Consider the following 13303-nt stretch of genomic DNA (forward strand, 5'->3'; position numbering starts at 1 on the left):
TGTATGGGACTAAATGCCCAATTTTTACTGATCATGAAAGTTTGCAGCATTTGTTCCATCAAAAGGAATTAAATATGCGCCAAAGACACTGGTTAGATTGGTTAATGATTATGATTGTGAGATTTTATATCACCCGGGCAAGGCAAATGTGGTAGCTGATGCTTTAAGCCGTAAAGAAAGGAACGGTAAAATTAAAGCTATAACGTTAAGAGCAGAATTATTGCCAAGCATTCATGAAGAACTACAAGGATTTCAGGACGAGGCTATGAGAGAAGACAAGATTAAACAAGAACGACTTGGTGGGGTAATATCTGAATTGGTAAAAGATGGTCGAGAATTGTTGTGTTTTCAGAACAGAGTTTGGGTATCATGTTATGGTAATATCAGAGAACGCATCTTAAGAGAAGCCTACAAATCTCGTTTTTCTATCCACCCGAGTATGAACAAAACATATCGAGATATAAAACAATACTACTGGTGGTCGGGCATGAGGAAAGATATAGCTAGACATGTTGAACAATGTATGACTTGCTTGCAAGTGAAGATAGAACATCAGCGTCCTTACGATAAGTTGCAATCATTAGAAATTCCGATTTAAATAGGATCACACTATGGACTTCATAACCAAATTACCTAAAATACCGAAGGGTTATGGCGCCATATGGGTTATTGTGGATCTCTTGTCTAAGTATGCTCATTTCTTACTGATGAAAGAATCATATTTGATAGATCGGTTAGCAAAATTATATATTGATGAAGTGGTAACACGTCATGTTGTTCGTTATCAATCATTTCTGATCGAGACACTCGATTCACTTCTATGTTCTGGAAAAGTTTTCAAAGAGAAATATGCTCACAGATTAAGTTAAGTACAGTTTATCATCCACAGACGGATGGACAAAGTGAACGAACAATCCAAACACTAGAAGATATGCTTTGAGCCTGTGTTATTGACTTTGGAGGATCATGGGATAATCATTTGTCTTTGATTGAATTTGCCTACAATAACAGCTATCACTCGAGTATCCAAGCAGCACCTTTTAAGGTATTATACAGACGAAAATGTCGAACACCGTTGTGTTGGAACAAGGTAGGTGAGAAATAGTTGGCTGGACCTGAAATAGTTCAGCAAATGGCAGATAAAATTAGTCAAATTCGAGAACAAATGAAAGTAGCTCAAGATCGACATAAAAGTTAGGCCGATAAACGAAGAAAGCCGATTGAGTTTCAAGTCGGGGATAAATTAATGTTGAAAGTGTCACCATGGAAAGGAGTGGTTCATTTCGAAAACAAAGGTAAGTTAAATCCGAGGTATATCGAACCATTTCCTATCCTTGAATGAGTTAGGGAAGTGGCTTATAGACTACAACTTTCTGTGGAGTTAAGTGGCATTCATAACATTTTTCATGTGTCAAATCTACTAAAGTGTCTGGCAAAACCAAAGGTAGTTGTGCCACTACCAGAGATTTAGATTGATGAAAAGTTGTGTTTTGAAGAGACCCCTGAAGAAATTACCTACTTTAAAGTAAAGGCGCTAAGGAATAAAGAAATTGGGCTAGTGAAAGTTCAGTGACGTTATCATAAGGGACCGGAAGCCACCTGTGAACTCGAGTCAGAGATGCGAGTAAAATATCCTCATTTGTTTACTTAGTGGAATTCCAGGTCGAAATTCTTCTAAGGAGAGAATATTGTAATATTCGGTTTCTAGTTATAGTTGGTTGGGTGTTTAAGTAAAATGGTAATGGAAAGTTCGGGGTTAAAATATGGCGTTTCAAGGGTTATAGAGGAATCAACTTATGATTTATGTTTCCTCTTAGATTGGGAATATTTGTTTTAATATTTAAAGAGAGTGATGCGGGGGGGGGGGGGGGGGGGGGGGGGGGGAGGTGCCTGCTCAAGCACCGCCCCCAACACCTCCTCCTTTCCACTTACTATATATAGTAAGTATGATTGACTGGGAAAGATTTTACAAATTCTTCTCTTAAAATCTATCTTACAAGATTGGAAGTACACACAAGCCGAAGCAGATATAAAAGCTAAGTTTGATTGTTACAATTCTGCAGTACTTTTTGTTAGATCTTAATATATGGTGTAAGGAATGAAGTTACTTCATTACAATTGCTATTTCCTTCATCGGTCAAAGCATAAATCAAGGAGAACCTTCATCAGACAAGGCTTTGTCCGATGAGATCCTTCATCGGTCAAAGCATCATCCGGATAAGGACCCCTCACCGATCAATGTGTTGTCAGATAACCTCTTCATCAATGAAAGTACTGTCCAATAAGGACCTTTCACCGATCAATGTGTTGGTCGGTAACCTCTTCCTCAATCAAATTATTATCTGGTAAGGACCTTTCACCAATTGATGTGTTGTCCGATAACCTCTTCATCAATTAATATATCACCTGGTAAACCTTTTTCACCGGTTAAAGTATTGTCCAGATAGGACAGTGTTGTCCGATAAGCCTTTTTCACCAATCAAAGTATTGTTTGATAAAACCTCACAGATAAAGTATGATGCAGATTGGTCCTCGTTACTTTTAGTAATGGGCACGATAGATGAAATGGCGGTGTAACCGTGATGTTATTTTATTGTTAAGATTCAGGTTTGAATTATCTTGATGTTTGCAGCAGATTATATTTGTATGAGTGAAATTCACTCACTAGACCTTATGGTCTAACCCTCGATTATTGCAATTATTTATTTTCCATGTCAACGAACATCATAGGATAAAGGCAAAGAGAAGATGTAGAAGAATTTTGGAAGAAAAGTCTTATTGTGACAAAAAAAAATTGTTAACTCATACTTTAGAATCGTCATATGTATTTACATGTAATATTTGTACTTTTTGATACATGTTATATGTGGAAGGATGAGTTTTGTTGATAGTACTATTTAGTACGTGGTGGATTGTTTCAATATATATATATATATAGGGGTTGGTTCAAATACTAACCCAAACTATTGTGCAAACTATGCTAACTAGGGGTGAGCATAGGCGGGTACCCGCTCTTTTTGACAGGAACCGGAATCGGCGGTTCTTGAGATATTGGAACCGGAACCGGAACCGGTTAGAGCGGTTCTTGAATTTTTGGAACCGGAACCGGAACCGCCGGGAACCGGTTCCGGTTCCGGGTACCCGCTTCCTAAAATATTAAAATTTTGTTATTTAGAAATAAAAATAGAATATTGCCAAAACACTAAATTAAATAAACAAGAATATAAATTATACGGAATAATGATTACAAATATTGTTTTAACGATTACAAAACATAATAGACCAATAGAAAATGTTCAAAGTTTAACGATTATATACTATAATTGTAAATGTTCAAAACTTAACGATTACATACTACGAATTGTAGTTTAGTAGAACTAGAAAGTAGATGAAGAATGAAGATGACCGCGTGGTCCGCGTCATTTGAAGATGTAACTTAATATAAATTTGGTATTGAAAAAAATCAATTATTTTTTTATTGAAAAACAACCGCCGGTTTCGGGTACCCGGCGGGTAACGGTTCCGAAAAATTGAGAACCGGAACCGGAACCGGAACCGTTCTCAATCGGTTCCATATTTTAGGAACCGGAACCAGAACCACTCATATCGGTTCCAGTTCCGAAACCAGCGGTTGCGATTCGCTTCCGCAAACGGGTACCCGATTCTACTGCTCACCCCTAATGCTAACCGGTCTTGATTGTTCATTTTCTCATCAAACGGTCCTTATTAAGTGAGACTACAAAAATAATCATTTAATTAATGTATTAAATGAGATGTCTATGAACAACTGTTCAAAGGGTAATTTTGTAAAAAAATCGCATCACATCGTGAACCTACGATCAATAGTGTATATCATTAGCGAAAAATCTGGTTCATAATATTCATCAAAACTGTAACGCCCCAATGGTGCTAATTATGTCCGGGACCCTTAACATGCAATAAAACAGTTTAAGTCTAGGTATCATGTTGTTTAATACCTAAATCCCTTAAACTCAGGCTGTGATACCATTCTGTAACGCCCCAATCCACACATTGCATGTAATACATATTTCATACAAAGGAAATACATATTATTATCTCATTCAGGTCCCTTAGTACAAGAATCTAACATGACCAATTACAAGGTCCAAAATTTCGAAATACATTTCTTGTACTAATCAGTCTAAACAGATCTTCAAGCAGAAGCGCATAAAGAAAAATATTACACTTTCCCCTTCCCCTTACTGTCAGAACCTCCTGCAACACATAGTTTAAAATCACAAAACGAGGGTTAGACCGAAAGGTCTAGTGAGATACCCTATTTATGTTATTGCAGGGWGAAAAATCACCAAAACCTTTAGGGAAAAATATCATTTCATATATATAACAAATATATGAAATAAATAGAAATGTAATACCAGATCTCTTCCATTTATCAAGCAAAGCATTCTGCTTATTCAAATYTCACAACTCTGAACCCATCAGGTTCCACATAATGCCACTTTTAAACCTTTTCTTAATCAACAAGGTTATTTCAAAGCTTCAGGTCAAATCTGACATTTTCTCCTCAATAACATTCAAATTATGATTTCCAATAAGAACCTTGATCCTAATTCTTTAAGTCACAAAGAAATAAAGACTCCGGATCACGGTAATCTTAAAGGATATAATAGAATGAGTTATCTCATATAACACACATACAAATGCCACCCTTCTATCCAAAGGTACACCTCTCCTTGATATGCCACCCTTAACCATGGTACACCTCTCCTTGATATGCCACCCTTATCCCACGGTACACCTCTCCTTGATATGCCACCCTTATCCCACGGTACACCTCTCCTTGATATGCCACCCTTATTTCTTCATCAAAACATTTTATAAAAAAATTCCAAATCGACCGCAGCCATTGGAATTATCATCAGTCCAAAATTATATATATCAAAACTTCATTTTATGATAAAATAACAATTTCTTTCAAGATCACAAGACATCTCAAATCCGGTCAACTTGACTTATCCGGATTTCTTCTCCGGTCAACAATCCGGACAACTCATCGAACAAGCATTGTCCGATTTAAACTTAGAAATAATTTCCAACTTTGTCCGGATATCAAGTCCGGACAACATACCGCATAAGCTTTAGTCGATTTAACACTTAGAAGCAAAATCATCTTTATCCGGATATCAAGTCCGGACAATACCCTACACCACCCTTGGCCGGTTAATCAATATCCGGACAATAAGCCGCTCAAGGCTTATCCGGTTTAACTAATCCGGACAATAAGCCGCTCAAGGCTTGTCCGGTTTAAACTAATCCGGACAATAAGCCGCTCAAGGCTTGTCCGGTTTAAACTAATCCGGACAATAAGCCGCTCAAGGCTTATCCAGTTTAAACACTTATCCGGTCACTCTTTGTTCGGATAAACACTTAAACAAAAATATGCAAGGTTTCTTTCTAAAGAATAACAATACGAAACATGCAAATAAAACCAGTAGTAATTTTATGCAAAAAGGTTTAGAAACCACTCACCTCAATAAGCTTTTGAAACCAAAAACTTGAAATCAACTCTTTTGAAATCCAACACTTGCAATCAACTTGAATTACCAAACACTTGAACTCACCCTTTTTGCAATCCGGCCAACTCTTCTTTAAATCTCTCTCAATTTTCTCAAAAACCAGCAAGAGAACCAAATGAAGAGGCTAAGCCTCCTATTTATACCTTCCAAATATGGAAGGTCGGCTAAACCGCCTTCCCTCTTCCTTTCCACCTCATGCATACTCAAATATGCACACATGCACATACATACATACATTCATACCTCATGCATGCATAATATATCTTATGCATATAATTATATATATATATATATATCATGTATTTCTATATACATATATATATATACATATATATATATATATTCAATTAATACACAACTTCACATACCAGCATGTATCAATTTATCAGGCCATCACGTAATCATTTAATCAAATAATCACGTATTAAATACCTTGGGTAATAACCAGGATCCGGTTATTACATTATCCACCCCTCAAAAGAATTCTGTCCCAAAATTCCTTTAATCAAAAAGCCATGGGTATTCTGATCGCATCTTTGATTCCAATTCCCATGTTGCTTCTGGTCCTTTGTGAAACTTCCACCGAATTTTAACTAGACTTATTTCTTTGTTTCTCAATACCCTGATCTTTCTGTTAATTACAGCTTCTGGTGTTTCTACAAAATTCAGCTTACTGTCTAGTTGAATTTCTGATAACGGTATAGTTAGATTCGGATCAGCCAAACATTTTCGCAAATTCGACACATGAAAAGTGTTGTGAATCAGACTCAACTCTTCTGGCAGCTCTAACTGATTTGCTACTGGCCCAATTCGCTTACATATTCTGAACGGCCCCACATACCTTGGACTGAGCTTCCCTTTCTTTCCAAATCTGACAACACGCTTCCATGGCGAAACTTTTAACATCACAAAATCACCTATATCAAATTCAATAGGCTTTCGACGATTATCAGCATAATTTTTCTGGCGATCTTGTGCTGTTTTGATTCTTTCCCGGATTTGTTCAATCTTTTCAGAAGTTTCTTGAACAATTTCAGGACCAGTTAACTGTTTCTCACCCATTTCATTCCAACACAACAGCGTTCTGCATTTACGTCCGTACAATACTTCATATACATACATACATTCATACCTCATGCATGCATAATATATCTTATGCATATGATTATATATATATATATATATATATCATGTATTTCTATATATATATATATATATATTCAATTAATACACAACTTCACATACCAGCATATATCAATTTATCAGGCTATCACGTAATCATTTAATCAAATAATCACGTATTAAATACCTTGGGTAATAACCAGGATCCGGTTATTAAAAAAATGATGGATGATTTTGGCGAAATGCGTACAAGTTTGGATTTGTGAACCTAATGAACATCACACACACGCAACACTTCACAAATACATACAAGTTTAGATTTGTGAACCTAATGAACATCAGCAATATGACATAAAACAGTAACGAATCCCAACGTCTACGTCTGTGTTATTTGTGCTGATTTGATATATGTTAATATATGTGTGTCTGTGCACAAATGTCTTAATGCATCRTAGTATGAAAAATGTAATCGCTATGTGTGTGATCAAGTAATATAGCACAGTGAACATAATGAACAGCCACTATATAAGCATGATATGATTTGTGCTATATGACATAAAACAGTAACAAAACTAAAACTATTATTACACAAAGTAGATAATTAAAAAGAGCAACAAGGATGTGAATTTACTAAAATCGAAAACTTAGTGAAGAATGTATATTGTTTGTCATCCCGAAGTCAAATCTTTAATGAACATAATGAACAGCCCCTATGTAGTTAGTCTTCAAAACTAAAACTATTATTACACAAAGTAGATAATTAAAAAGAGCAACAAGGATGTGGATTTACTGAAATTCAAAACTTAGTGAAGAATGTATATTGTTTGCCATCCCGAACTCAAATCTTTAATGTAGGCGTGTTCATATTAGCTTGTTCATAGCTATCGTGTGTTCATATTGGGACACTTATTGATCATTTTTTTCACTTTCGGAATTCGAATTCCGAATGTATTCGTAGACGTTTTTAGTTTTTTCATTCTCATTGTCGTCGATCCGTTTTACTCTATGATTATCCATATTACTCGGACTATAACGGAATCATTACAAAAGGGACTTTTTCAAATTTACAATATCAAAACCATTATAGGAAGAATAAATRTAAAATTCAGTAAGATGAACACATGTGAAACTTCATGTCATTATTACATGAAGATCAATTAGTGATATTTTAAGATTTGTAACTCCCAATTAAAATATTTGGGAGTTACATAAGAATGATAAATTACCTAAATACCCTTACAATTAATATGTGAGTTACATTTGAACCTAACTAAAAGATGGAACATGATTGGTTGATTTTGGTTAGCATAGTTTGCACAACAGTTTTCGTTAGTATTTGAACCAACCTCTATATATATATATCGCTAAGATCATTTGTTAAATATGAAAAAAGTATTAACTATACAAATAATTTAGACCAATCATAAGCTTTTGCTAGATTAAGTTCTTTTATCACCATACAATTAATATTGAGGACACAATGGTAATCTTCTTTTCTTGTCTTAACTTCACATTCATTACTGGGTGGTTACAAAAACATCAATCCAATGATTATAGCTAAAATAATATGTTTATTTTTTTTCCAAATTATAGATGACTTGTTATTTTAATATTATAAGAAACTTGGATATTCTATCTTCAACATATTTGTAGTCGCCAATGTTCATATGGTGTATATATTGTTCACATGTGTTCCATTGTGTTCATAAAACAATATCTATATACATATAACATTTGGTCAATGTGTTCACAAGCGAAACACTTTGATCATATAATATTGTGTTCATATGTGAAAGCCGATTACTTTAGTGTTCATATGTTTTAATAGGTATAAATAAGTGTTCATAAGTGTTTTTGTATGTTCATATGCGAAAGTAAATGCATTAAAAAGGGACAAATTTTAGCTTTTCAGGCAATTAGCAATAATTTTAGCAACAAACTAAGATTAATTAATAATTTACATATATGTTCATATGTATTCATAAGTGTTCATAATGCAACATGGATGATTCTACGAACTATAAAAGAAATGAGTAATTACCAATTTGTAGCCAATGTAATTAATTAATTATCGATTTGTAACCGATTTGGACATCTCTCCCAAAAATACCTATGTTTTAATATCCTTCATTTTTAACTAATTACAAATATGCCACAATTAATCTCATCCGGTTCACAAAGTTAATACCAATTATTGGGTTAACAAAAGAACTTACCCCTTATAATCTCACAAACATATGTGAACATAGTAGCTCAAGGATATCTATTTAAAAGAGGAGGTGCAATCAAGATAATCGGTTACAAACAGTAGAAATCGTATATGTTCAATTGTGTTCATAATTGCTACAATGTTCATATATGTTCAATTTGTGTTCATAATTGCCACAAGTGTTCACATATATGTTCAATTTGTGTTCATAATTGCCACAAATGTTCATACATGTCAATTTGTGTTAATATGAGTGTATACATGTCAATTTGTGTTAATATGAGTGTATTCATGTCAATTTGTGTTCATAATTATATATATATATATATATATATAGAGAGAGAGAGAGAGAGAGAGAGATGTATACTTTGCAAATCACGTTACTTGTACAAATCGTACAAACCTCATTCAACCCATCATAATTTTTCATTTTGTTCATCTTATTGTAATTATGAGAGATTGATTAATCTTTTTTATTGTGGAGGGTGTTAATCATAGATATTATCATCTTCATTATGTTAATTTTAAAGAAATACATGAAACAGTTTGATTAAAATTTTATAAGTATTATATGAAACAATTTCATAATCATATATGAAACGGTTTCATCAAAAAAGTATTATATAAAAAAATTTCATAAGATTAAACAATGAAATGGACAGATGAGGGTGATTTGCACGGTTTGTACAACTATAGGTGGTTTGCATTTGATCGCTCCTCTCTCTATCTCGTTATATATATATATATATATATATATATATATATACACACACATATACATATATAGGGGTGGTTTACTTTGCAAACCAACACATTCGTGCAAATCATAAAAAAAAAATCAACCATCGATTCATCAATCAATGGCCATGTTTAAAGGAGACTATTTATGTTAACAAAAAAAATCATTAGTTAAACCAACGAGGAATGATAAAAGCAGAAAAATAGCCATGATTATAGAAGGCTATTTATGGTATCTGTTTATTAAGGAAACAACAATTTCATTTAGTTATTTTGAAATGTTCAGTTGTTTCATTTCGAACTTGAGCGGTGATTGAGCTTGATTCCCTCGCTCGATGTTGAGGGAGAGAGGTTGCATCAATTGGTTGTTTTGCTTATTCAACAACCCCTTCCTCTGAGTTGGTTCTATTCTTACTAGCTTGAGCTCTAACCTTCCTTTGGAGTTTTCTTGGGGTTGGTAAGACAAGGGGTCCATGAACCACGAAGTACACTACAGACAACCCAAGAAGAAACGGAGTTTTCAATTGTTTGATTATCAAATAAAAAATATAAAATATATTCCAAAAATAAATAAGAGATTGATACTTCCCCTAATTAACGGATTCCATGTATGTTGACCAACTTACCCTTACTAATAAAAAAGAAGGAAAAAACATAAAAAAAAATTTATTCGTTGAATTAGATTTGTATGGTTTGTACAAATAGAGGTGATATATATTTTAACGTTCCCATATAATTTTAGAATTTTCATCAAATATCACATGTGATATCAATGATCAATTCATATGTGATAATTATAGATATTTTTGTTAATCATATGTGATAATCGTAAATATTTTTGTTAATCATATATGCTAATGTATATTTACATCTATAGTTTTGTGATGTAAATATTATCACATGTGATGATGTGTCACTAATATTCAGACGTGTATCATCATACGTGATATGTATAAAAATTCACATAGTGGATCTTATAGATCATATGTGATATGTTATAGATTGTATGTTAAACAAAATTTATCATATGTGATTCAAAATATCGACCCAAAAATTAGGGAGAAAATGTGAAAAAGATAATGAATTAAATGTAGATATCAAATGTGATATTTGATCAAAATTTTGAATATCAAAATATATCTAGAAAAAGAAGTTATATAAAACTGTATAAGATAATCATGAACTTTTTAAAATAAAAAGATATAATTAGATGTTTGAAGATTAATCGGATTCAAAATTATAATTATCCTAATTACTAAATTCTTTATGTTATTTTTTAGTTAATGGATTATATGGTTCATAATACTTCTCGTCTTCTCGTAAATTAGTTAGCTTCTTGCATGAATCTCTCTATCTCTCTCTATTTATATATATATATATATATAGAGAGAGAGAGAGAGAGATGACGTTCCAGATACAATTTATCTTATATATACACGTGTGTATCAAATTACAAAGAGAAGGTACCATTTTTTTTAACATAATTTGTTTAAACCACAAGGGTGATGCCTGATTGGTTTGAGTTTGGCTCCAAAGGTCAAAAGTACCAAGAGGTTCCAAGTTTAAATCCAAGTAGGAATAAAAATCCCCTTGTGGCCATGAAGGTTCAAATGCGATAACTTCGGGCTATCTGCAAAGCAGGTGGTCGTCCTGAAATTAGTCGGCTCGCATATCGGATTGGATATTCGGGTTAATAAAAAAATATATATAATTTGTTTAGTTAAAAAATTAATTATATTTAAGTTAATTTAGATTTTTTTAAATGAGATAAATATAACACTTGTTAAATAAGAATATTATAAAAATTAAAGGATTTTATATTCGTTATTGATTTATACATAAATGCTTAAACACTGGTACCCTCAAAACATTAAAGAGGTAAAACTTAAATACTATTTTAAAACACCAACTAATTTTATAAGATTTAGGGCATGTTTGGTTTATGAAAATGATAATGAAAAAGGGAATTTAGGAGAATGAGAATAATGAGCACTACATTGATGTTGTTTATTTAAACTAGTTTAATTAATGAAAATTTGTTTTATATAATACTTTTAATACAAATATATTTCGTCCAACTTGAAAGAATAAAAATAAGTTTCATTTAACATGAAAAATATAAAATATGTTCCATTCAATATCGAGAGATGGACTAAGTGGAAATAAAATCTGGTTAGGCATGGAAACTAATGGTTTTGGGGTAATAAGCCCATTATATTATATCAAACCAAACCACCGTAGTGGTAATGAATATACACCGGTGCTACTTGTGCGGTCTTGGGAAATGGTTGTGTTTTTCATTATCATTTTCATTTTTTACCCCTTAGTACCCCCAACCAAACATCCTTAATGAAATATAGTTGGTTGATTTAATTGACTAGCTTTGTGCCAGCAACAATAGTAAGACGGGGGGGGGGGGGGGGGGGGGGAAGATAACGAGAAGTGAATGGATTTGCCTCCAGTTCTCGTAACACATAAAGGTCCATACTGGAAATTGACTTAGCTTCATGTGAAAGTAATTACTACCTTGTAAGGGCGTTGAGACCATAGCAAAGGGGCAATGCACCAGCCGACCAGTGTGATGGCGAACACGTTGTGCAATAGTAGCAAAAGGAGGCAAGTAACTGATTAAGGAAAGGCATGAGTTTCCATTTTTCAAGTTATGGAAGACTGCAATCAAAGTCAAGTTGTAACGAGCAAGAAAACAGATGCGCATTGTTTTTTCGGAAAACAAACGAACAATGATCAAATAATGTTTTCTGATTTCGTCTACATATTAGTGTTCATATAAAACCATAAACGAAAACATTGCCAATTGATACTTGAACTCATAATATCACTGGATAATATAAGTTTTCTTCATTAAGTTATTAAAATAAATGAAGTTTACAAGAGCATCCTAATCAAGGCCCTACCTACATTAGTAAGATATTCCATATCCTTATTCACATTTGTCATTGGCGACGCTTGACCATATTGGCCAAAAGTGCTCTCACATGCTTGCGACTCTACGGCGCAATCAGCAATTCCGTCCTCAGCAAACTTAGGGTTACCTTGAGTCAATGCGGTAACTGCTTCAGGGACATCCGCTGTCACTATAGCATTATACACGTCTGCACAATACTCTAGCGGCGACTTCAACTACGGTCGATCATTCTCCAAACCCTTGATGTAGTTTATGGTGTTGATACCTTTTTCTTTGACTGCATTAACTATGATTAGGGCTAAATCTGTTAAATCTGCATCTTGACTCTTAGGGTCTGCTAAAATAATCTTAACACATAAATCGTAATTGGGAGTGGACTTGCATGTGTCCTGTATGAACTTCATGTCTGCAACGGCTGAAAATAATATGGTTTCTTGAAGAACAAGAAGAAGAAAGACAATTGTAAGAGTAGACGACAACTTTATCATCAATATTTGAATCGTAGCGAAAACACAAATAAATGATATGAAGTACTGATTGAAATGTTAATTTGAGCTGTTTCAAAAATGGTGTGTTTGATGCCCAATTTATAGAACAACTTTATGTGGGCTTTTTAAAAATAAAAAATTTAATTTTAAATATTTTTTCTAAAGTAATTAATGTAAATTTGGTGTTTTAATAAATGTGAATTAAATTAAAGTTTTTTTTGTTTGACGGTTACAAATGATAATAAAATAATAACATATTTAT

At 33.3% G+C, this 13303-nt stretch overlaps 1 protein-coding gene across 1 annotated transcript; it reads right to left on the minus strand.

Annotated features, from left to right (window-relative positions):
* Window positions 1-12153: 12153 nt before the first annotated feature.
* On the minus strand, window positions 12154-12957 carry LOC112504459 (cell wall / vacuolar inhibitor of fructosidase 1-like; the record flags this gene model as incomplete). Its single annotated transcript, XM_025108399.1, has 3 exons — window positions 12819-12957; window positions 12543-12722; window positions 12154-12297 (listed from the first exon to the last, which is right to left on the minus strand). Coding segments are annotated over exons 1-3 (463 nt in total), but the record flags the coding sequence as incomplete, so codon positions are not given.
* Between the last annotated feature and the right edge of the window lie 346 nt (window positions 12958-13303).

This window comes from Cynara cardunculus, unplaced genomic scaffold, assembly GCF_001531365.2.
Source record: "Cynara cardunculus var. scolymus isolate 2C unplaced genomic scaffold, CcrdV1 Un_Scaffold_5663, whole genome shotgun sequence".
NCBI lineage: Eukaryota > Viridiplantae > Streptophyta > Magnoliopsida > Asterales > Asteraceae > Cynara > Cynara cardunculus.